General features: G+C 33.0%; 2 protein-coding genes across 6 annotated transcripts in view; both read right to left on the bottom strand.

Moving 5' to 3' along the window:
• Nucleotides 1–11975, bottom strand: part of LOC117103489 (myosin-VIIa-like) — a 36851-nt gene extending 24876 nt beyond the window's left edge. The window contains exons 1-4 of the mRNA XM_033244043.1: nt 11821–11975; nt 3109–3231; nt 1960–2112; nt 518–706 (exon numbers count right to left, since the gene is read on the bottom strand). Of these exons, the coding sequence (XP_033099934.1) occupies nt 518–706; nt 1960–2112; nt 3109–3231; nt 11821–11838 (483 nt within the window). The 5' untranslated portion in view covers nt 11839–11975. The remainder of the gene's footprint in view (nt 1–517; nt 707–1959; nt 2113–3108; nt 3232–11820) is intronic.
• Nucleotides 11976–15305: 3330 nt separating this feature from the next.
• Nucleotides 15306–26731, bottom strand: part of LOC117103761 (myosin-VIIa-like) — a 46302-nt gene continuing 34876 nt past the window's right edge. For all 5 annotated transcript variants that reach the window (XM_033244396.1, XM_033244385.1, XM_033244379.1 and 2 more), the window contains 14 exons: nt 26467–26711; nt 25942–26111; nt 25110–25297; nt 24118–24245; nt 23822–23982; nt 23086–23242; nt 22213–22471; nt 21376–21490; nt 21057–21143; nt 20577–20869; nt 19939–20055; nt 19603–19686; nt 18900–19019; nt 15306–17861 (listed from right to left, as the gene is read on the bottom strand). In XM_033244396.1, coding sequence (XP_033100287.1) covers nt 17778–17861; nt 18900–19019; nt 19603–19686; nt 19939–20055; nt 20577–20869; nt 21057–21143; nt 21376–21490; nt 22213–22471; nt 23086–23242; nt 23822–23982; nt 24118–24245; nt 25110–25297; nt 25942–26111; nt 26467–26711 — 2208 coding nt within the window. In that variant the 3' untranslated portion in view covers nt 15306–17777. The remainder of the gene's footprint in view (nt 17862–18899; nt 19020–19602; nt 19687–19938; nt 20056–20576; nt 20870–21056; nt 21144–21375; nt 21491–22212; nt 22472–23085; nt 23243–23821; nt 23983–24117; nt 24246–25109; nt 25298–25941; nt 26112–26466; nt 26712–26731) is intronic.

Raw genomic sequence — 26731 nt, 5'->3', positions numbered from 1 at the left:
GTATAAGAGACAGGTTTTTTCTTTACAAAAGTAGTAGATTATATATTATATATATATGATTATATAATATGCATATACATACATATATATGCATATATACATATACTTATATATGTATATATATACATATATATATATATATAAGCATCCACCTTTAAAATACATGATTATATATAATGATTAAATACATTTACATTTATGCATATTATATAACAATGAATGCCATAATATGGTTTGTCTGCACTATCAAGATTTATGTGACAAATATATGAGATTTTCCCATTATGCGGGCATGTTCATGTTATACCACACCCATAATTTATAGGTATCTGTCATATTAAACTTGATATTTTGAACATGTCTTCACCAAATGTTTTCAGTCTAGTCTGTACGAAACCTTTCCAGGCAGCCGTAGTGTATGACTAATTATTACACATCCCATTAATTCAGGGATAACAAAAGTTTTAGTATCGTATTTTCTGAATAAATCTGCAAAAGAGAGCGTAATTGTGTGTACGCACCTGATGATAACACACTGGTTATGCACCTCTCGCAACATTCGACAGTAAGCATTATCGGCAATGGCAAAGATGTGCGGTGGTTCCTCACCAATCTTCTTGTCCCTATACTCTCTGATTTGTTGGCCTGTGTAGATAGGAAGGATCTGGTAGGGGTTTACAGCGACTAGAATTGATCCGGTGAAGGTCTGTTAAGAAAACATAATGAATTAATTAAAACATATTGCAAGAGGTTTTTTAACAAAAACATGAGCACTTGTACTACCCTTGAACAAGCAACTGAACACCAGAAACTGAAACACAATCAGGTAAATCATATCATATCATATCATATCATTTATTTCACCAGTAAAAACAATTAAAAAAAATGTATGGCTGACTGGCAGGATTGCCCAAAAGCAACGCAAAGTTATTTTCACAGGGCTCTCTTGGCAGCGCATACAGTACAATAACACATAAAACATTCGAGTACAAAAATAGATAGCTGTATATAAAACCATCTCTTTAAAAAAAATCATTTTAAAATGTAAAAGTTATAAAAGCTAAGAACAATTTAGAGCGCATAAATATATAAAAACACATTATAAAATTAATTAGAAATAAAATTGCAAAAAAGGGGAAAAACAAGCAAAAATCATTACAAAAGGATAAACTTTTAAAATTAAGTCATATTCCATGCTGAAACTAATAATTGCGGACACCCTAACAACAACAGAAACTGAAAAATTACTCCAAAGAACTAACCTACAACCCAGAGTATCTGGAAATGTTTATTTGTCTGGTTTTGCCAAGACTGGATAACACAGATAACCATACGTGTGCTATGAACAAATGAATTGCTTAAAGCTATATAATGCAGAATGCTTTAGAGAAAACTAAAAACTCCAAAAAAATAAATCGCGTTGTTAAATTAATTTAATTAAGTGAATTTTTGTTTTGCATACTATGCACAATAACAGTTAACATTCACATTTACTGAACAGACAAAATGCAGCTGCTTTTGTTCATAAAAAACAAAGTAATTAAACTAAACAGTGACACATACTACTGCTAGTGAAGTAAACTATATAATATATTGGAAACGTGTTACCTTTCCTGATTCCAGAGTGTAACATTAATGAATAAAGTAAAACTCAAATAGGTTTTATCAAACTAATGTTTTTGCATCCATTCTTCCCAATACATTTCAGATTCGTGTTCGTTTTCAAGCTCACAAATATCCTTGATCAATGGTTTTATATTTACTCTTCATGATGGGGTCTTAACTCACACATTGATTCTTCATTATGTTCTTACATTCATTCTCACATTAATTCCTCTATTATAGTCTCATATTCATCCTCATATTTATTTTTCATTGTTCTCACAATTGCAATTATAGTCTTACATTTATTATCACAAATAATCTCACATTCAAGACCCTTCTAAAACTTTTACTTACATATATCACGTTATTTTGATATCTGACCAACAGATTACGCAGGATACCAGCTTCATGGAGGTCACCCAGGCGTATCATGTCGTCGACACCCTCTATGGATGTAATATGCATTGTACGAAGCTTCTGGGCAACATCTGATGATATCCAATGGTCCTGAAAAAAACATTGTATATATAAACGCATCATTTTATACTGGTAATACAGATTTTAATCTGAAATGGTCATATTATCCCTAAATCGATATTAAATCTACTTATTTTTGTAAAACTTGGAGTAGGACCTACAACAATCCTTTATAATTATAATTGCAATGTAGGAAAGACTCTACCTTTTATAACTTCAACGCTGTACAAACTGTTTATTCAACATTGTTCATGGTGAAACCTCACAAGACAAACCTTGGTTTACATAGTACAAATTTATTTGTATAATTACTATGGGTTTGGTTTACTATTTACAGTGTGAAATCTCACAAGATAACACTTGGTTATGTGATACAAATTTAATTTTTTATAAATTTTATGGGTTTTGACTTGAATGATTTACTATGACTTCCCAGCTGCGACCTACAAGTTTTTCTAGCTTAGCGATTCACTATGTGTGAGCATTCCAGCCAGTTGTATGAAAGAAAGTGCCTCAGGGTTAGATCCTCGCCTATAACCTATATGTTGCTATGGACCCATAGATATGATACTCGCCTTAATAGTTAGAGGTTGCAGGTTCGAATCCCGCTACAGAGACACTTTTTCATACAACCGAAATAAAGGAACTCATTGATGAGCTTTCCTTGATACGATTTACATGTTCCTATTCGAGCACTGTTATTATTATTATTTATCCATTTGTTGATAGTATTGTGTTTACGGTGTTACGCAGCAAATTTTTAGCATTATTTACTATGATTTCACAGCTGCGGCCTTCAAGCTTTTCTAGCTTAACCACAGCTCCCCTATGTGTGAGCCTTTCAGTCAATTGTATGAGAGCAGGTTATAAGTACTCTTGTAAATAGGGAACATGATGTTAAATGTTGAATGTATTTGGTTTGCACAGAGCATTAATTATTAAATACCAGGGAAGCGATGTAGAGTTTTCATGACATGAGTTTGGATTCTATAAATTACTATATTTTAACATGTAATATATTCCTACCTTTCCCTCATCATCCTGGAGTTGGAGCTGACCGGAATCAGCAATCTTGACCCGAGCACCGATGGGAACATCGCCGGATGTTTTATTTTTCTTACGTGGGTCTTCCAACCACACATAATCTCCCTATGGATGAATAATCAATTTCCATATAATTTTTTATAAATTATTATTTTTTTAGGTATGGCACTAATCAATTCAGTTCACTTAAGAGTGACAATTATTTACTTTATTGCAAAATTAACATCAAATGAATAAATATCAAGAAGACAAAGACTCAATAGGCCTTAGATTAAACAAACTTTGTGCTGGACCAACATAAATCATCAAAGCAAAATAACATTTTTAAAAAGCAGAAAATTGACAAAAAGAAAAACAGACATGGACAAAAAAACCCAAAGAAATACACAGCAGCATCGACAAAACAAGAGAAAAAACGAACAACATTTATATTTTAGACCGTGGCTAAAAGGTGAGACGAAGGATACGAAGAATATTATTTTAGTAACCGGTAAAAATGAGTTTCGAAAGTTAGCTAGACATTGATTTCATTGGTAAGTGAATTACTACTTCAGAAATTTAAAAAATTGTATAGTTCGGGGCCTGTAACTTTTTTTAACAGATATTAAACAGAAAGATACTGTTGAACAACAAACTTTGTGACGACTTGAAAGGTGCAATAAACATAAAATAAATCAAATTTGATTCAGTTACCTGCCAAAAACATCAATATTTTGATATAAACTCAATAAACATGACACACGGATAGAATAGATCTAGGGGTATAATAATAATTTATCGATATGCACCATTTACATCTGTGGCACTCAACAAGTAATGCGGCATACAGGTCTTAACTAGAGAAAAACAGTGTATCTTAAATTAACTAATGAATACATTTTTTTCAATTAACGAAAACTTAATGAAAAATAAACATGGAACATGTATGCAAGCCTATACACACACCCGTCTATACATAAACACACAGTATAAACTTTCTCAAGTTGTTGAGTTAATAAAATATAAAAAAATTAGATTGAACTCCCTCAATCTAAAGGGCTTGTACAACCGAGTTGAATTATAATAGCTTGGTGGTTAAGATGCTTGCCTTCAAATCCAAGGGTCCTGGGTTCAATTCCTGTCCAGGATTTTTTTCTCACGATTAAAACAACTCCACTCCCTAAATCCCATATTGAGATTTAGTTTGTGTAAAGCATCGTGTGTGTATGTTTGTATTGTGTAAGGGAGTGTCGCCTACAAGTAGGACAGTGATATATTCGCTATTGACAATCCTTGGCACATGTATTGTGTGCCTAAATAAAAAGAAAGAAAGAGAAAGAAAGAAATAGAATTATAAATACAACACTACAAATATCAAAAATAGGTCTATTAAAGAAATGTAAAGATGCAATTTGGTTTTTTGGTCGAGGGTTTTACAATGACGCCAAAATACTCTGAGCAATCGGTTGCCTTTGACTACGGCATCAACATGATAGTTCAATTAAGTTTTGAATCCATGAAGACACCAAGATCATTTTGTACATAAACTCTGCTAATACAAGTACCATTAAAAGAGAACTAGCAAAATGATTTTTTGTTCTAGAGTGGATATTTGATATGCCATTAATAATAGAATCAACCTTAAAATCGTTCTTTGGCTATTTTTTATGAAGTTATAGAGGATTATATACGATTTTACCATGACGTCACTGGCGAAAAAGTAACAAAAGATCGTGTAAATAGTGCCGCGTAGGGTATCCATCGCGTAGGGTATCCGCCGCGTACGATCATTGCGTGCATGCTGTAACAACTGTCTCTTATACACATCTAGATGTGTATAAGAGACAGGGTTTGCACAGAATACCCTACGCGGCGCTATTTACACGATCTTTTGTTACTTTTTCGCCAGTGACGTCATAGTAAAATCGTATATAATCGCCTATAACTTCATTTAAAAAAAAGGCCAAAAAACTATTTTAAGGTTGATTCTATTATTAATGGCGTATCAAAAATCCTCTCTAGAACAAAAAATCATTTTGCTAGTTCTCTTTTAATACATAAAAATATTGTAACAATTGTGATTTATTAGTCAGTCAATTATGGGTACTCATTGCTACAATATTTTTTTTTCTAATTATATCATATGCTTTATAATCATTTGGGTGATTCCTTGGTAACCGACATGACAATTCATCCTTTAATTATAGTCACTTTATATTAAAAACATGATAATATAACAATAAAAATAAAAAATAAAATAACTTTTTTTAAGGCAGTTTAGTTGATGGTGGAAAATGAATAGCAAACCTGGTGGTTGTGTGTTCGATTCCCACACGAACCAACTTTTTTCTTTTTTTTAAGGCAGTTCAGTTGATGGTTGATAATGAATAGCAAACATGGAGGTTGTGTGTTCGATTCCCACACGAACTTAGACAGGATTGTTCATTCATATTGAAATTAGTGTTTTGATGGTGATTTTTTTTCATCCAATGGGAATTCATATTCTGGTTTAATTTAATTAATTTGTTTATGTTAAAGATCAAGTTAAATTTTTATACTTATGTTCTAATTGTATGTACTGAGGGTCCCAATTGATCAGATTAGACTGGATGGACCACCCTCACAAAATATTGTTTAAATAAATAAATATATTTTATATAAGAAGAATCTATGAATATTCAGCTTTCCGTTTACTGGGAAATGAACAACAAGATATTTGATTGATGAACAGCCGAAATGGCAATTTAAAGCCAACGAAGTCGCTAGAGATATTTTTTTTTTTAAGGCCAGGGCCTTCAGCCCTCTGACAATGGTGGCGGAAGGCTATACCAAAGCTTCACATTTTTGCGGGCATAATGCCTAGACAGGATTGTTCATTCATATTGAAATTAGTGTTTTGATGGTGATTTTTTTTCATCCAATTGCAATTTATATATTTTATATGAGAAGAATCTATGAATATTCAGCTTTCCGTTTACTGGGGGAATGAACAACAAGATATTTGATTGGTGAACAGCCGAAATGGCAACTTAAACGAAGTCAGTAAAACGAGGTCAAAATGCAGTCTCTACGCGCGGTGGGCTTCTTTCAGCATAGCATCAATAGAAGAGTGAAAAATGACGGTGAACTTTTTCAAGCAATACAATTGAAACAACTAGATTCGGAATTCGTCATAGACGAATTCGGTGATACGCTGGGACTGATGATAGTTATTTTGATGATTTTTGAATGATTGAACCCAATTCCAGCCTGCATCTGCCATAGGTTTACAATTTATGAAGAATATTATTATGTTTTCGTCACTAAGGACGAGTTAGGTGATCCACCGGACATCGACCCCAGAAGTGTACTGAAAATGACCTGAAACCTGCTTTAAATTACTGTATTTAAAAGGTGGTATTTGATTATAGTTTGCGCACGCATCTTCGCGTGCACGTCTTCCTGTGCGCGTACGTTGAAGTTTTTAACATTCTAAATATCACCTTTTAGATGCAGTAATTTAAAGCACGTTTCAAGTCATTTTCAGCACACTTCTGGTCAAGTCGGGCGGATCACCTAACTCGTCCTCAGTGACGAGTTCAAATCCAGTCTTCTTTTTCGTATTCTTCTTTCTTTCTCCCCATTTCTGTTCGCACGATATCTCAAAATTGCAGCGAGTTACACACATGCCAACTTCAACGAACATTTGGCTTCATCTGAAATAGTCATAACAAGCTTTTTAAGGTTGCCAGTCACGCGTGATGTCATCTACGCACAATTTTGATACCTGTTCGTCGTAACGATACGAATTTTCCCTTTATATGAACTATATGATCAGTCTGATAGCGTCGAAATACAATCTGCCGCCCTCTGTTGGTCTGTCCAATATATTATTTCTCAATAATTGAAGATGAAGAGGTCCAAAAATCATTCATTTTGACCATGATGACGTCATCAAAATGAAAATGAAGGACATGATTCCGAAAGAGAATTGTCTCAGCCTTAACTTACTCAGAAGATGAGAAACGATTGACTAACAATCAGAAAGATACGCTTAAATAAATATGAAATGAGGAAATTAAAGAAAAAAGTTTTTTTTTTAATTATTCAGATGGCAAAATGATGACGTCACAATTTCCATTAGCCATTATGATCTATGAAATCATATCTACAACTCATGTGCTTTCAGAATATGTATTATAAAAAATGGGTGTTACCGATCATTCCAAGGAGCTATAACTGATTGAAAATATGATTTTGAGCACTTAAATTTTCGACGCGCATGTTATGATGCGCGCAGGGAAAATTTGCGCGCATTACATTCATACTTGACTTCAAGTTTTATGCCAATTAAATATGATTTAGAAATGTCAATTATTTATGGTGATATAGACGATTTCAATGATTTGAGGAAAGAAAGATGAATGGTCAAAAAAAATTATGTAAAAAATGATGACGTCATCAAAATGTAAAAAGTCGTGACATTTATGAAAGAGAATTGTCTAAGTTATAATCTTCCTCGAAGTATCTATAAAATCATATCTACAACTTAGGTGCTTTCAGAATATATAGTAAAAATTGGGGGTCACCGATCATCCTAAGGAGCTATAACCGATTGAAAATAGGCATGACTTTTTGCCTATTTCCGCTCTAAGTCGACAAAAACGCGCACATGGATTCGTATCTTTTATGCGCGCGAACAGCATTGTTATTGACCCTAAATGACCGAAAAAGATTGGAAATTTGTGAATACATGTCAGGAACCTAAAACATGTAAAAAAAAAACGATAATTCCAGCTTCTGCGTCCCGCGCGCGCGTAAAAATGCGCACGGGACGAAAAATTACGAAATGCTCAAAATGACCTACAACATGCTCTAATTTAGTCAAAAAGTGATTTTGAGCATTTTTAAATTTTGACGCACGCGTACGCACGTACTTTACTGTGGATGCGCGGACGGTAATGGTGCAGGAAGTTGATACTTGATGTGAAGTAATACTTGTGTCAAGTTTCATTGAAAAATACCTGTTAGTAAAGAAGTTATGGATAGCGCGTCATTCACAAAGTCAGGTGCACAACTTCAGAGGTAGATCTAATGCTACGTAAGTAGCAAAGATCAAGCACGTGCCGTTTTTTTAGAAAATCGACCAACAAAAAAGGTGGGAAAGTATAAAAAAAAAAGAAATAAATAAAGAAAGAAGAAAAATCCGAATGAAAACAAAGGTGATACGCTCACGGAAGCGTATCACCAAATACTAAAGCAATCAGAAAAGAATTTCCTTCCAAATGCAGAAGGGAATACAAAAATCCAACAAGTATTTGCCAGATACGACTGTGGAAAGACAAAAAATGACCTAAAACAGCTAATGTCACTTTTGCTGGGCTATTCTCGCTTTTGAACGATAATGTTGCAAGAAGAACCATTTCGTATTTTTTGGAGCTTTTTTGATTTGTCAATATGTATGGCTGATAATTTTACGTTATTTTGTCAGGTCGAGGTGATTTCACTTTATTTGAGAATAGACAAAACTGAAAGTTAAAAAGGGGAGAAAAGCAAAAATCTCTTGATTGATATTAAAAGTCGTGTACTTGCAAAAAGACTAAATTAATCATTGTTTTAAGTTTGAATATTAATAATAATAATAATAATAATAATAATAATAATAATAGGCCTTATAATAATATAATATGCCTATTAATAATAACAATAATAATAATAATAATAGGCCTTATAATAATATAATATGCCTATTAATAATAATAATAATAATAATAATAATAATAATAATAATAATAATAATAATAATAATAATAATAATAATAATAATAATAATAATAATAATAATAAAGATTTATAAAGCGCAAACATCTCCACCTAAATACGTGCTGGGCAGTGTCAAACAAGCAGTAGAGAAAAAAACAAGATACATATCACAAGAAGAAAATGTAACAAGACTCATCATTTTATTAATTTACTTTCTCATTTTTTAACCACAGTTATACCAATGTCTTTTGATATTTTCTTTTCTTTCACTTTCTTACACTTTCCTTTTTTGTCATATGTTTCCTTATCTTTTTCCTATTCTTTCTTATGTTTCCTTTTCTTCTTTTTTTCCTTTCTTATGTTTCCTTTTGTTTTTATGTTTCATTTTCTGTTTTAGTCTCTCCTTTTCTTTCTTATGCTTCCTTTCCATTCCATTTCTTTCTTATGTCTTTTTTCTTATTCTTTTCCTATTCTGTCTTACGATTTTCATTTCTTTTCCTTTTATCTTTTTCTTTCCCCCTTTCTTTCTTATTTTGTAGTGAAAATCAGGGCCCCGGTGACCTTTTTCAGGGACCAACGTTTCTCTATTGATTTAGCATCACTAGATAAGAAAAATGAACGGGCGGGCGGGGTAAACCTATAGAAAAAGGGCGGAATGTCCTAAAAAAGTCGGATAAGCTTCTCTTAGCAGACCTTAGCATATGATCATATTTTTTCGACAGTGTGCAATCAAATTGTTCTTTTAGATTAGAATGACTAAAGTTGTTCTTTTTTTTTGTTTTTGTATTTTTTTTTTATTAGAAGAAATGTATTCTTCTAATACAAACCCAAAATATAGTGCAAATATTTATAAGATTGTGTCCCCTCACTCACAGTTATGAATTTTCCTCTATGTTTTCCATTTTTTCTCTCGGTTTATAAAATACCCATTCGGTGACCATCATTATATTTTTGCTAATTAAAACTTGATTTCCGCTCCTTTTCATATTTCCCTGCGATATACAACGTTTTTAACACTTTAAATTTATTTGTCGTATTAAACAACATGGTAGGCCCAAAAAATAAAAATAAAGCAACATTTTTTCCTTCTGAAATTTCCATTTATCATGGCGGTGAGTGTGCTAATTGGCCAAATATAAATTTGTTTTATTCGAATCATCATTTTAGAGGGCGGCATGTCCGCTAAAAAAAAGTTTGCCATATCTACGACCATACTACATCTGAAGATCGAGAATATAGAAGTTGTTAATAGTTTAAATGATTTTTTTGTTCTAGAGTGGATTTTTGATATGCCATAAATAATAGAATCAACCTTAAAATCGTTTTTTGGCTATTTTTTATGAAGTTATAGGCAATTATATACGATTTTAGCATGACGTCACTGTCGAACAAGTAACAAAAGATCGTGTAAATAGCGCCGCGCAGGATAACCACCGCGTATGGTATCTGCCGCGTACGATCTTTGCGTGCATGCTGTAACAATCACAATTTACAGCCATGGTTACAGCATACATGCAAAGATCGTACGTGGCAGATACCCTACGCGGCGTATATGCATCCAATTGTCCATACGAAATCCTGGAAGGAGGAGGGGCTTGTTTATAGCTAGTCCTCATCCAAGACTAGAACCTTTTGGGATTCTCATTGAGTTAACAGAAATAGATGAAAAATACGATAAATAATTTCCTAGGAGCACTCTTGAAATCGTCTTTATAAAATGGAGTATTTTATTCCTTCAATATTCTTCGCTTATGTTCTTTAAGTTTTAATGCAGCTCGCAAGGACTTATCGAACCAAGGGGGAAGACATTTTTTAAGGAGTGATTGTAGGAACATTATCCTTGATAGCAGTATGTAAAAACAGGTCTATTTCAGTAAAGATTGGAATTATTATACAAAACAAGATCCAAATACATTTTTCCCATCGTTTTTAAGTAATTATGCAAGAGAGTATTTAACATTAAATTGGTTTGACCTGCATGCAAGCAAGTACCCTGTAAACATTTCGGTGTTGTGCTCTTACATAATATTCTTATAATATAATATAATATACAGTAAACTGGAGATTGAATGCTACTACATATATAATTTTTAATGTCATTATAATTATTAGGGTTAGTGAAGTGAAGTTGTTTTTGTTGGGTGCTGGAAATCAAGTATTTCAGCCATAAAACTATAGCTCCTTACTTTATACAATTCCTTCATGCTTTATACAACACAGGTACATTAGTGAAGTATGGAAATTTTTTGGAGCTCCATGCTCGGGTGTGAGCAGGAAAGATATTTAAAACGAAAACAAGGAATATGTCATAGCAATGATGATTCCTGTATTGTACCAGACGGTTCTGAATATTTCCTAGTTTAGTATCTATTTTATATTGAGTAGTTTATGAAACACTTAGATCTGAATCATTTGTTTGCCAATAGGGTAGTGCTTTATCTTTCTGATTAGAGCAAAGTCTGCAGTACACCATTGTGCAGTTGCTATTCAGTTTGTACTTGCAAATATTTCAAAGCTATAAAATTAAAACAAATATATACCATATCTAAAATGCTGACTGAATCAACAATGCATAGTGGATATTGAAGTTTGTTCTAGCACTAATGACTTATTTATATTTTAACAATGCAACAAACTGGGTTTTTTTTCTGCAACTTCCATCCTGTTAAACAATCTTGCTTCTTTTTAGTAAGTGTTTTCCATATTGCTGTATACTAGTCTCTATTTAGATATACAGAAAAAACAACACAGATATATGGTGTAGGCTAGAGTATGCCTAAAATGCTGATATTTTTGACGAATTCATAATACACTTTATTAAGATTGATGACATATGACACAAAAATTGATATTAATTTCTTACCAAACTGAGGGTCCAAGTATCTCTTCTGTTGTATCATATAGTATATAAAATAAAATAGAAAAACAAAACAATGAATTACTGATCCCAATTAATGAATGAGCAATACTTACTCTTGTGAGAACTACCATGGTTATCGTTTATAAAGGTGCATTGATTATCAACATGAATTAAGTCGTCTCAGTAATAATCAAAATAAAAAAATCAGGTCTATCTCATTGTCTCCTCAATATGTTCAGCTAATGTGTCCACATTGTGTCGAATGCATGTTTTAGAGATATTACCTGTAGTGTTTGCATGACGGGATATTTTCCGCCCTCTATTTATGATTGAAATCTGATAAAGAGGTTTGGGAATATTTTAATTTCTACCAGTATTCAGGTTGAACAAATAGATATAAAATTACTTTGAAAATGCAATACAAATTGACATTTGAATTTTTCTTTTCAAAGAGATTTACTAATAATATAAAAAATAATATTATTAGATATACGTATTTTATAAAAAGTGTAGAATTCTATACAATAACAAACCCTCACGATAATAGGATATTTAACAACATTGTCACTGATGATCACATATTCAATCATCTACATTGCAATACCCACTTTCCACAACACAAAATGAAGCCTACTAGAAGATTATTAGGTTATTACATTCAAACTCAAGTACGCGTTTCAAAGTCTTAAATTGTCAGAGCTTTTATAGCTTTATGTGGGCTTTGCCTCCTGCCTGCCCCCCCCCCCCNNCTCCTAGGGATTCTGTGTACCCCCTTTTGTGCACCAGTAGCAGTTAACACAAACATAAGACAAAGTTTTTTTTTCTCTCTTTTGTAAAAGTTTCATCCACTTTCATTTAATTTCTCTTTTTATTTTATTAACAGAAACTAATGACCTAACTAAAATAAAATAAATTTACATTATAAGGCTATTGAAAAAATTCACTTTCTTGTAGCATTCATCGAAGTCAGTCTGTTTAAAGATAACGAAATAAAAGTAATTCGTAGTTTTAACATTATTTTCATTATTATACATTTTTCATCATTATACATTTTTTAATTGATTTGTTTTCTCAAATAAAATTTGAATGACAAAAATTATAATTTAACCATTCGATTAAACACTTCAACAAAATTTATTGAAAAATTGATCAAGTGTACCCCCTTTTGTGCACCAGTAGCAGTTAACACAAACATAAGACAAAGTTTTTTTTTTCTCTCTTTTGTAAAAGTTTCATCCACTTTCATTTAATTTCTCTTTTTATTTTATTAACAGAAACTAATGACCTAACTAAAATAAAATAAATTTATATTATAAGGCTATTGAAAAAATTCACTTTCTTGTAGCATTCATCGAAGTCAGTCTGTTTAAAGATAACGAAATAAAAGTAATTCGTAGTTTTAACATTATTTTCATTATTATACATTTTTCATCATTATACATTTTTTAATTGATTTGTTTTCTCAAATAAAATTTGAATGACAAAAATTATAATTTAACCATTCGATTAAACACTTCAACAAAATTTATTGAAAAATTGATCAAAAGTATTTAATCAATCGATCAATCAACCAATCAATAAAGAGTCCATCAATTACTATCAGTCTTCATTTAATTTTACAAACAATTCAATCAATATAGTAATTAATAATTTGATCAATCAATAAACATTTTAATCAATAGATACAAATAATTAAAGCATTCGTTTATACAGTACAATCGCTTGTAAGTAATAAGAAAAAACTGAAATTTCGCAACAGACTCTACCTAAATGATCAGTTTCGATGACACATAAAATGCTGATACACTCTATACTGGTGCCAGTCATCAATCCTCTGATCAGAATCCTCTAATCAGGTTTGGTGACGGCATCATGAATGTGGATGTCACCGAAACTGACACTTATAACGCAGAAATAACACCGTTCAAATTATTTTTTAACATACAGCGTTTAAATCAACCGATTACCTTAATGATCATTTTCGATGACAAATAAAATGCTGATACACTTCTATACTGGTGCCAGCACCAGTCATCAATCATCTGATCAGAATCTCCTAATCAGGTTTGGTGATAGCATCATGAATGTGGATGTCACCGAAACTGATACTTATAAGGCAGAAATAACACCGTTCCAATTTTTCAAACATACGGTGTTTAAATCAACCGATTACCTTAATGATCAGTTTCTTTGACAAATAAAATGCTGATACACTTCTATACAAGTGCCAGCACCAGTCACCATAATCATCAGATCAGAATCTCCTAATCAGGTTTAGGCACACCATCATGACTGGTGATGTCACCGAAACTGATACTTATAACGCGGAAATAACATCGTTCCAATTATTTTTTAACATACGGCGTTTAAAAAATCAACCGATTACCTAAATGATCATTTTCGATGACAAGTAAAATGCTGATACACTTCTATACTGGTGCCAGCACCTGTCATCAGTCACCCCTCTTCCCCTTAAATTATATCCTCCTAGAGCTGCCACTGCTATCCAGCTCAGCCTGAGCCTGATATTTCGTAATGGACCTTTCCGGTAAGCCCCGCCCCTTGGATATATTTGCCAAGGTCTCACAACACAATCGTGTTAAAAACATCGTTTGTGGGACAACACCGGTCGTAGTGTCCCCCGTTATTTTTCTCTTTGGATTATTATCATAATTGCGGCCTTGGGCCTTTCTTGTTGCTCGACTAGAGCAGTCTATGACCTGGCCTTCTTGTTGGGCCCTTTCGCTCGTGTGACAAGAATGCGTCACCTAATAATAACTTGCCTATTATGAAACCTCTGTGGGTTACCCACATCTTTATATTTGCACAAGTAATTAATATTGTTTATTGAGCAGATTAATCACACTGATAAACAATTGTACTACATTCGGCTGATGCATATGAACTTTTATTTAGAGACATAATTTCATTATTTTCTTTCCAAAAATCTTAATTAACGTTAAATAGTACCTCATATCGACTTTTGAATTGTGAAAATCGGCTCAGTATAACCCATTTTACCGAGTACAAATTTTAACTTCATAGAACATACTGCTGTTACATCTTCTAGTTTCCCCCACCGTTGTATTTAGGTACACGCTACAGTACACACAATGAGCCTACAACTTTGCATAGCAGAGTTCCGCACGAGTGATTCAGCCCACATCTTTATATGTCTGAGTTAACGCATGAATGGTTTTATGGACCTTCTCAACCCAACCCAACCCCCTTTTGGAAAGTAAAAAGAAAAAAGGAGGAAATGTCTTGTATCATATTTTCTGAATCTTCACTTTAACATACCATAGTCTAACATCTCAAAGGAGTTAAGATTTAGAATACCCCCTTTCGTTTCAGAAGAGGAAATCGACCTAGTTGACGGTCGGTGAGCTAATATTTTGTGGCGGCCACCCTGGCAGTAACAATTTCCAACCCCTTTCTACATCATGCCATGTACAGAATACCAACGACCTAGTGCTATTAGTTTATTATATCGCCATTTTCCAGGTAAGAGTTGTTATTCAAGCGTAATATTTTATGATCAATTGCATATTACCAATCCTTTTGCCGACACAATGATAAACGGAAACAATACAGTATATTTCATTATAATAGATGTTTTATTATGATGATGATTTCTCAAACAATTTCTATAGAAACACACACCAATGTAATACTACGTAATTTAGCCCTACTGGTACTAACTGCCTCGTATAGTAGAAGCGCTCATTATTAATCCACCACAATAGGCTGCTATTGTATAATGGTGACTATATTTTTTAATGACAATTGACTGTCAAGGATAGTTTTCTTCCGTCTTTTGAATTCTCTCGAAAACCTTAAAAAAAAATCAACTGATTCTTCCGTCTTTTGAATTCTCTCGAAAACCTTAAAAAAAAAATCAACAGATCATACCAAGAAGATTTTAAATTAATCGTATAGCCCTAAGGTATAGTATTGAACCAGGTGGTTATCACGAATCTATTTTGAAAATTATGAGAAAATGCATTCTCAATGATTTGTAGAACTAGGTAGCTAGTTAAGTATGACAATTACATGTAGAAGTAAACTAAGTTAATATGAATTCATAATAAATACAATAAATAATTATCAACTTACTCTTGACAATTTCAATTTCGGCACAACTATGTAAGATTGCCTAACACACATTTACTTGTCTGCTTGTCTTGGAAACCCACTAGGCTGGTTGATGTAGCCTGTTAAATAACCACAAGTCCAAGCATAGGCACCAGCCAAGTAACAAATTACTCAACCAATCAAAATTATCACAACAGTCGGATTTACTAGCCTAATATGATTAAACATAAAGTTTGTATTCAAAAATATTAAGAATTGATACGCTAAATCAACATGATACACAGCGTATACATACATACGTCCATATATATACATGTAATGGTAATTATATATACATATTATATCATACTAGAGGCACTGTTATCCTGAATGTCATTTTAAATTTTCCATTTATACAAATAGAAGTACAATACTAAACCTATTATACAAATATAAAATATGGATTAACAAAACAAGGTGATATGTATTGGAATTCAAGGAACCACACACCGATTATGTAACAAATAATTTAAGCAAATACTTTTTATTTGAAATCCATTGGGATAAATACATTAAAAACTACACTTTTATATATAAGTCCAGAATATTAAACAAAGTAGAAAAATAATGGATTTCATTTACATGGAATGCAATAAGCTTATTTTAAATTGATACAAAGTACTACAATCTAATAAATACTTAAACAAGTCAAATGATTTCTTCATAATTATATAAATGTTTTTTTAAAAAAAACTTTCTTCAATATTTAAGGCATATAAACAACTTAACAAATCAGCTTTTTCATGTTACCACATGAAAATTATATATATATTTTTGGAGTATCATACAAAAATCCAAAATAAAAAAATTCTATTATTTAGAATTAGTACAATCGTCCAACACCAATACTTGTGAACATTTTGATGTTGTAAAATGTATAACCTGAGATATTAAACTAGTAAGACACATAAAAAAAGTTGCAAGGTTTTGAAATGGCCCAACATCTCTGCACTTATACTGAACTTAATACTACAATTCTTCCTTTTAATTATATTAAATGATTATAAACCATAATTTCACATGAATCATAATACAAAATATAAGTGGAATGTGTTATATCTACATTATATTATGCCATAATATACACTCTTTATATTTTCCATAGCTGTACTTATTTGAGATCCTGTCTTATTTGCAACAATACTTAACGTAAGAATGTATCAAATTTATCTCTTTTCTGCTCGAATTCATGAAGAATTACTGTAGTACTGTTTCAAGCAAGCATGGTGAAGAAAATTGCTTCCAAATAAAGTCACACTGGCCTAGTGGTTAAAGTGCCTATTATACCATGATTTACATGACTATTATGATATGGAAGACAATAATGATGTTTTACCTTACAGCAGTTTAATACAGCACAATACTCTTACAGTACTTATAAAATATATCCAGGCATTAATATTATTCACCAAGGCATCATTCTGCTATTACATTAAAATTTAATCTATGTCCGAGTACTAATTTGTTTTCGTTAGCAGCTACAAAATATATCTTCAGGGTCAATGAACTTCAGTTGACCTGAGTTTATAAAACTTCTCAAGGTTTAGGTCTTTTATTGCAGGTTAAAATTAGTTGGCTTAATATTACACTTAGATAAACCATCACTGGAAGTCAGAAGTGGTCATACTGTATAATATATACATAGAGTATGAAATAAAGGCTATAACCAGCATCACAGCCAATCACATAATGCACATCTCAAGATTTTATTTTATTCATACAAGGATTACAGCAGGCTTGCCAAAATTATAACTTTAGAATGTCAACCATTAGTGATTGTATCTGATGCAATAATATATAATCTCAAAATTAACAAAAAATTTTTTTAGAATCAAGGTAAACATTCAACACTATCATTCTTTTCTCTTTTTTTTTCCACACATAATATAAGCTCATCATCCTGCTATATTTTCTATTTCTATTAATCCTATAGAGTTTACTTCGCTGCTGATTTTTGTTTGTTCATGTTCGTCAGCATTTGACTGATGTATGACGTCAGAAGATCATCCATCTTGTAACCCTACAAAAACAAAAGAAATAATTAGTCATTAAAATTAATATCTCAAAATTTAAAAGTTAATTTTTCAATCAACAGCCAAAGGTTCCCAAACTAAGAAGGTGAAACTTGTTTGTTAATGTGGTTGAAAATCAAAGGGTCCTGGGTTTAAATCATGTACCTCCAGCACTATGCCACCCCATCCAAAAATTGGAACAAATAATAATTTGCCTATCCAAATAACGTTATTTTGATTGCTAATCCCTAATTTAATGGTCTAAAAGCAAAATTTGGGCCATACTAAATTCTAAAAACTTTCCCGTGAACCCTACCTGCCAGGGATTTTTTTAATTCCAGGACCAGGATTGAGGCTCTAGTCGGCCCCTTAGTTCGGACTCCAGGTCGGACATGTCAGACCCACTGTCAGCAAATTTGTGGAGCCACCGCTGGCCACAGCACTGTTAAGAATGTTACAATAACCACTGGGTATGTGGGTTAAACATTTTCTCAGGTCGTCAGTGTCAATGACTGGCAAACCCCTCCAAGGATGGTTACCAGGAAGCAAGAAAAATAAAAGCAGAACCAAGTGTGGATAAGCTGCCTATCTAACAGTCAACTTTGCTTAGTTTAGTAGTTTCCTGGGTCATAATAAATTATAAATATTTTGCCTTGGCTGGAGGTCCCCACTGCTATAGTTATGGTGCAGACTTACATTGTACTTCCATCAATTTCTGGGTTTTATAGCCATAATGGCTAGAACTGTACATACCTAAACAAAACCCTTGCAGCCCTGATTCAAGTCTTTAGATTTTTCATTATTTTTTTTTTTAGTTCATACTTGTTTTTATATGATTTGTTTTTACTTTCCAATTTCAACATCAGTTCTCATAATATGGTTAATATGGAAAAGGCCTATATCCTGCTTTTACAAACAGACATAGTGAGTCTAGTTGCATTTGTTTTTCTTCTTGCCATCGCATCCAGAATGTGCTACATATGAAGCAGATTAAAGAATGTTTAGTTAATAACATTGTTGATTTCTATGAAAATAAAAAAACTTACAAGTGATGTTTCACACAGAAGCTTGGTCCCGCGCACAAGATTGCCGATGGTCATGTGGAAGTAAGTGTTTCCACTGCTCCAATTGGATATCTTGGTGAATGGATAAGTAGCAAGTGTTTCCTATAGGATTCAAGAAAGAAATACAACTTAGAAAATTAAATAAGTCAATAAAAATAAAGCCATCATAACTCACATACTACGTGTAAACTCTACTATAAACTAGTGCTTGCAATACAGCCAACCAAAGTATAAAAGACTCTGGATGTTTAAATATTCAACACACAACACACAAGGATGAATCTAGGATGATTCTCTCAATTATGGTTTCTCAGATTCAACTATTTCTAATACACAACTTTCAATTATTATAAAAATGTATTGTTGCATTATGAATATTAAAGAATTCATTTTAAAATTATTTGTTTTTTAATGTTTCATTAAATTTGAAATTGTGCATTAAAATATATTGTATCTTGATTTACAAATATTGATATATTTATAAATTTGTTTTATAATTTATGCTGAGCCTGTAATACAATTAAATAAGTTTACAACCAAAAAGTTTGAAGTACTTAAACATAAATGCTATTATTACAAAATATATTTTTAATATATGTTTATTTATTACACTGTCAATATTTTTTATTTTTTCAATTTCATTGTATTAAAATAAATAAAAAGTGGTGAAAATGTAATGACATACCTTTGACTTGGGATCAATAAGGTTAACCCCTAGTTTGTTAATAGCTATCAGTAATATCTCGGGATAAGTTGGTTCCGTTGTTTGCTGTTTAAAAATAAATATAAATAAAAAATAAGATCATAATCATAACAAAATTGAAAGCACACATAGCTGAAAATTTAAGAAAACTTTATTTACTAAATAAAAATAATGCATTTTCACTAAAGACAATGCATTTTCACTAAAAATAACAAAATAGATTAACTAGTAATGTAAACTAGTGTTGATAGCCAGAGTGCAGCACCCTCATTGTCATAGTAGCACATAAAAAAATAAATAATAATGCAGATTTCTTACCCTGACTTCAAAGAATGCTGAACCAAATGTTGGCCAACGGTAGATAATTTTAAGGAATGCCACTTTTGCTTCGTCTCTGGATTTCCCCGAATGTTTGTTGTATGCTGCAACAATCATCTATTAGAAAATAGTATAAATCATATAAATTCCAGCCTTATCACAACAGGCTAACACGCAGAATCTATTTTTAAATATATATAATAATCAGAATGTTGTTGTCATGTCTTCTTCAGTACTGTGCATTAATAAAATATTTAAACACCCTTTGCATTGATTGTGTTATGCTGCCGTCATGCTCCACGCGACTTGAAACAAGGAGAGGTAAAGTTGTTCTGGTAATTATGCCAGTTAAATTGCATATAGCCTGAACAATGTTTCTGCTAAAAGCTCAATAATGTAAAAGGGTTTGAATATAGAATGTTTTGGCCTGTTTAAAATGCAGAATACAATTATTTCCTAAAGAGCAAAGGAGGTTTGTAGCACAGGTGGCTGTCCCTCAAGTTGTTTCACAGATCACAAATTAAAAAAAACATTTTTTTTTTAAGCTTTTAATGTTCCATTATGGTTATTAAATTTGTGTCAAGTAAAATAAAGAATAGCAGTTGCTTCAGTAGTGTGCAATGCTCATTATCACTCACTCTTTTCCAGTCATCTGGTGACTGCTGTCTGATCAGATCTGCCGGCAGAAGTTCCTTCATGACTCTTGGGATGTTTTGGAACTCAGACTTGTCATCGCCAAACCGGACACGGTACTGAAGTGCAGCTAGCTGTGCTGCCTCATCCTTGCTGCACTTGTGGTAGCCGCGGAGAAGCTTTGGCAGCTCCTGGTGATAGTGGAAGATGCAGTCTGCATTTGGATCTTTACCAGGTACAGTGTTGGTCCAGAGTTTCTTCATGAAGAATACTTGGTAGGTTAGAACTGGCATTGTTCCTGAATGCAATAAAAAGAAAACCACATTACAATTATAAGAGATCTTGCATGATTCCTTAAAACAGAGAGTCGATTATGATGCAAGATCTATTAGATATTTGGTTCCAAAAAGAAATTTGTTTTGTTGGGGGTCATAATAAATTACATTGACAGCGGAAGAAAATAATGTCAAACAGTTTTTACTCACCATCCCTACTGGGTCTAGCCTTTCTGATCCAGTCAGTCAAATGCCTCACAAAATCAAAGAAAAAGTCACCTTCTGGTACACTAATAACTGGAAGAAAATAAAAGAGAAAAAAATGATATGCTTGCCTACAGTATGGAAAACGGCAAGCTATTTTACATGACAAATAAACATGACAATACGTTGAGTACAAAGCACTTTTGATTCTGATACTGAATGTGTTTTTAATGGTATTTGGAACTTATAGTGCTTGAGCAAGTAAAGTATAAATTACACTGTAGTGCACTTGTTAAAGAATGACAATAATTTAATAAATTCTTACCTTTGTCTGCAATCTTCACAAATAAGCTGAAACCCTCTGCAGACTTCAGACGAAGACGTTGAGAGATATTCTGGCAAAAATCTTTTGCTCGTGTACCAGAGTCAACCTCAAATGCCTATAGACATATACAAAGTTATAATCTTCTAAGTTAATGGTTTCTAGATGATAACCTACTGTTTTATTTATTAACCAATAATAACAATGGTAATAGATATTTTTCATATCATGTAATTTTATCTTAATGTTTATATTTGTGGCAAAGACAAACCAAACCAGTCACTCGTCGCAAATCCTGTTTTGGAGATAATGGCCAAAACATGCTGGAATTTCAAAATTTTGGAAATCTATTTTATTGCACTAAACTAACCTTTATATATCTACACATCATTCTATGCTGTTATTTTCCCCATTTTCAGTGTTAAAACAATACTTTTTAAGGATTTAAAGATAGTTTCTGCATGAGAAATGCCTGAAATCAGAAACTTTGACGGTTAATTTCTCATATATTGTTCTTTAAACAGCTGTGTGGTTAAACGCTTGTAACTTCATAAGGAAATGTCCGATTTGAATGATTTTTTTACCATAGCTCTTATTTTACTTTCTAACACTGTATTAATAACTAAAAATTGATTTTTCCGATGAGTGACTGGTTTGGCTTGTCTTTGCCACATTTATTACTTTTTTTAAAATTCAGCCTAATCTCTCTCTGTATATGATTTATGTATAATCTGATTTAATGAATAAATCCAAAGAAACCAAACTTGTATGAACTGCTAACAAATACCAAACATTATAATGACTAATATTTATAATATGCAATTGAGCATTTCCACTGACCTCATCGGTGTCATCTGGAAAGTAAACTTTGTGAAATATTTGTGTTGTCTTGTGGATGATTGCTTCTACCTCCACCAGATGTGGTGGATATTTACGTTGTCCATATCGGATGGTCTTCTGCAGGCGGTGTATACAGTCCATGGCCAACTGGTGGCGCTTTGAACGCAGGAATTTAGTGACATCTGGAAGTAGCGTCTGACTACAGGCAAAGATGCCAGTCATCAACCACATGAGTTCCCAGCCTCGCTCCTCACTGAATCTATAAACAAGTAAAGCAGAAGCGTATTCATGACTTAGATAGTGCCATACTCCCATCTTTCATTAAAAAAACTCTTCCTCTCTTGATTCATTTAAAATAAACCTTAAGACTTATTTGTACACCAAACTTCAGGGTACAATGCGCCTTTGATCATTTTTTTGGAATTGGCACAATATAAATGTTTGATTGATTGATACTATGTTTGGAGGTGACAAAAGTTATATATTTACATTAATTTGCTTAACTTAAAAAAATTCACAGGATAGGTTCACCAAGGACCAAATCCTAACTGTAAATTTGCAGATTTCATTAAAATGCACAAGGGACTTAATTCATACAAAATCTTTTTTCAAAGGATCATACACTTTGGTAAGTTGTAATTTAACTATCTAGCCATCACAAGTAAGCAGCTGGGTGAAACTGGCCTTTTTTGGTTTAATTTACAAACAGCTATTCTCACAATCTGAAGTGCAACCACTAAATTGGAGGGGAACATCTTATCCACAAATTTACAGATTTACTCCAATGTAGTTAGAAAATATTAGAACCTCCACAAACCAAACCATGGGATAACACTTTAGACAACACATGACTTAACTTTAACATTAACTCACTTTATTTTGTTACCGGTCAGCTGCTTTATTATGTGACAAAAGATCTCATCACGTAAAGGCTCGTTCTTCAAGGCGCCCTCAAAGATTTGATCTGTGAGTTCATTGCCGTGTCTGTAATCCCTTCTTGTTGGATAGTCTCCCATATACTTCATGATAGGTGAAGCAAAGGTCAAGGAAAAAATTATTTACATTTTGGGTATTATGTACATTGTGCTTTTATCAAAAATTGATCATTTTTTTCACCCTGGTCACTGGAGAGAATTAATAAAAAAAATAGTGCAACCTTCTCCACTTCTTGATTCATTGACAGCATATACCATCACAGACATCCTTTCAAAAAGGTAAGGGTAAAGGTATGGGCACGGTCCATGACTACCTAGCCGCCATAAAGAAGCGCTTATACTAGCTTCATGTTCATCATTCTTTAACGACAGGGGCTGAAATGAGCCATAAAATTGGGGTAACCCCTATTCTTCCAAAAGATGCAAAGGTTTTTTAAAGAGCACACAAGCCTGATATGTACACGGGACCTCTATTTTAAAGTTTTTATCTGAGAAGACTTGGTCATACCAACCGCACCCTTAGCAAGGAGCGGCTCGAACCAGCAATGATGTTATGATTGCAGTTAGCAGCGCTCTTGATTTTCCACTCAGCCACTTGACTTGTAGCAAAGGTACACAGATATGAAATTATACAATAAATAATTAAAGTGAAAGTCATGATAGACAAAGGATATCTAGAAAAGCTTCTGTAGACTCTCTTGCTAATTCATCATTACTCATTAGCTTCTTCAGAAGTGGTTGCCTGATTGGCTCTTTACTGTGACTCCAAAGGTCATCTTGAGTGCGCCCTCTTAAAGACCTCACAGCTTTGCTCAATGTACGTTTCGGAGGTGGCCTGAGAAATTACCAATCACAAAAGAATGTAATATTTGAGAAACAATGAAAACATATATTATCAATGATTTGATTAGTGTAGATCATCAGACAAAATAAGGAAAACATGTGAAAGACAGAGAAAAGTGGTGCCTACCTGAAGTGATCAATAGCAAACTCTTCTAAGGTGTGGGGTTTTTCTGGTGAGTCCTGACTGCTGATAGCCATCTCTGATGCTGTCATCAATCTCTCGGATATTTGACTTCTGTCCATCGTAAAAAGAGACTGAAACAACAATATGAGTACAGTAAGACGTCCATTTTACGTACCTTTTGGTACCAAGGGGTGTTTGTAAATTGAAAAATTTGTAAACTAGATCGGGTGTCAGTTTCCAATACCTATGCCTAGCATATCCTCTGCCATTGAGCGCCGATAGGCTGACGGCAGTCAGGCCCAACACAAACCAACAGTGCAGCAGCGTGGTCTACTGCGCTAGAGCCTAGCTGAATTTACCTTCGATAAAAACCAAATTATTTTAATCACTGGAATTTTTCCGCTTAACAAAATATTATTTTAACTCTTTTAAATATCTGTATGTTTTATGGACCTTTCTATCGTGTTCTTTCTAGATATTAGATCGCCGAATTGTGTTGTTTACATGCATTTTGCAATCCTTTTCAATTTAATTAATATGCTTTTGATATTTTATATACTGTAATCTTGTATCGTAAAACAGGACCATATGTAAAACAGGATGTTACATCCCACTTGATTTTATTAAGAAAAATACACATTATCACTTTGTAAAACATGCGCAATCTGACTTTTTTACGGTAATAGTTGGTCGATGATGACGTCATAAGGGGCAGAGACCATTCGTAAAATCAACTATTCGTAAAATCGACGTTTTTTAAAATAGATGTTTTACTGCATTAATTTCTAATAATATAAACATTTTAAAATAAAGTAATACACAGTTTGCAAAAAAGTCCAGTGTATATTGACTTTTATAGGAACTTGTACAAATTACATGCAATCTGGCCTTTGGCCACAAGATGTAATTTTTTTTAGTATGATGTTTTCGGATAAAAATGAATAAAAAATAAAAAACAATTTTTTATTCATCTTATTATTTTCAATGGAACTTACCACTATTTCCCGGGGTGGTTTGGTCATGGTTGGAAGAACATATACACAGTCAGCAGGGAAGTCTCCTTTCTTGCCTGTCCGGTCATTCTCGCCGTAGCACCAGCCACTGTTCATTACGGAATCACCATTCTCATGTTCTAGTATGATTAAGTCTCCCTTCTGGAAACTAAGGAAAGACGAGCCTTCGCCTACAAAAAAATAAAAATCAACATAAAATTGTATTTATTTCTAATCCAACCAGCTACTATAGTAATTAAAAGATGGTGCCCTCTATCAATCCACATTTTTAATAAGAGGCTACAAACTAGATGGTGGTGGGTTTTTTTTGTCACTTGAATATTAGAATTTGGTTTGATCCATTGTACATCAAACCTACCATAAAAAAAAGTATACAAAAATTATGTAGACAACAAATAACTATGATTGGTGGTAGTGAGTGTAAATTACTTTGATTAGTGATTTTAGGCCACAACTTTGGATTGAAATATTAATAATAATAATAATTATAACCCCCCGGAAATATTTATACAATTTTTCAAATTATCACATGTGCCATAATGCAGACAGTGCACTATCGTAACTTCAGCCCTCCAGCTTAAATACAAGAAAAGCAGCGATGGGAATTGAACAGGGGACCAAGAAACCTCCACGGTTCAGCGCACATACAGTAGCTACCACCAGTTTAGGTGACTGAGCTAAGCTGCTCTCAATATACTATAAATATATTATACTATGATTAAGAAATATTCTAGTCATTAGAAGAATTCAAATAATTGCCATAATGCAGATCCTAGGAGTTCAAATTAGCTACTGAATGAAGAATCAGACAAACCTTGACTGGGGTTGTCCTGCAAAGAGACAACAAAACGAGACTTTTTCTTCAGTCCCTCAAGGAATCCCACAATGAGGTCTCGGATGTCCTCAGCATTTGATGAGGTGAATGTAAATTCATCGCCCTTGACTGTTAACAGAGTGAAACTCTGACCATGAAGTTTACCCGTTCTGAAAAATCAAGCAGAAATCATTAAGAACTTACATGGCATAATTGCTGCTAGAATTTAAACCTCCGGGCTGTATCCAGATAAATCCTTAAAATTTAAAAAAAAGTTTCAGGCATATTGGAGGCATGTTATGGCAAAATGGCTAAGTTGTCACACAGGCCAGCCTTGCGTAAACAACCTATAGGATATGAGATCTCAAAAAATGGCCTAAAAATCGAATTATTTTTCTTCTTCAACAGCTAAATATCTAATTAACCGTCTCACGAAATCTTAGTTCCGGAAATGGTCTACAAACCTGTTATTTCATGTGTTTTTGATAGTCTATGCAAATCTATATAAAATTCACTCTATATTACCTGCTACTAGAAACCTGTGTTATCTCAGGGAAAGACAGCTCCAGTAACACCTGTTCCAGATCATCCACCACATACACCCCTGTCCAGTTAACTGCAACGATCACATCATTCTTTGGCAGACTTGGTCCAGAGAATTTATAGGCTTCATAGAATCTTGAAAATAGGAGCGGCCATTTGAAGCGAGCATAGTCAACGACATCTTCCTTTACACGCATTCCCTGGACATTATCCCGCACATAATAACTCTGTAAATAAAAGTACACAC

Source organism: Anneissia japonica, unplaced genomic scaffold (assembly GCF_011630105.1).
Source record: "Anneissia japonica isolate Jap-2015-1 unplaced genomic scaffold, ASM1163010v1 scaffold1065_len1792383_cov172, whole genome shotgun sequence".
NCBI lineage: Eukaryota > Metazoa > Echinodermata > Crinoidea > Comatulida > Comatulidae > Anneissia > Anneissia japonica.
Note: the sequence above shows the minus strand (reverse complement) of the source record. Positions and strands in the feature narration are given on the sequence as shown.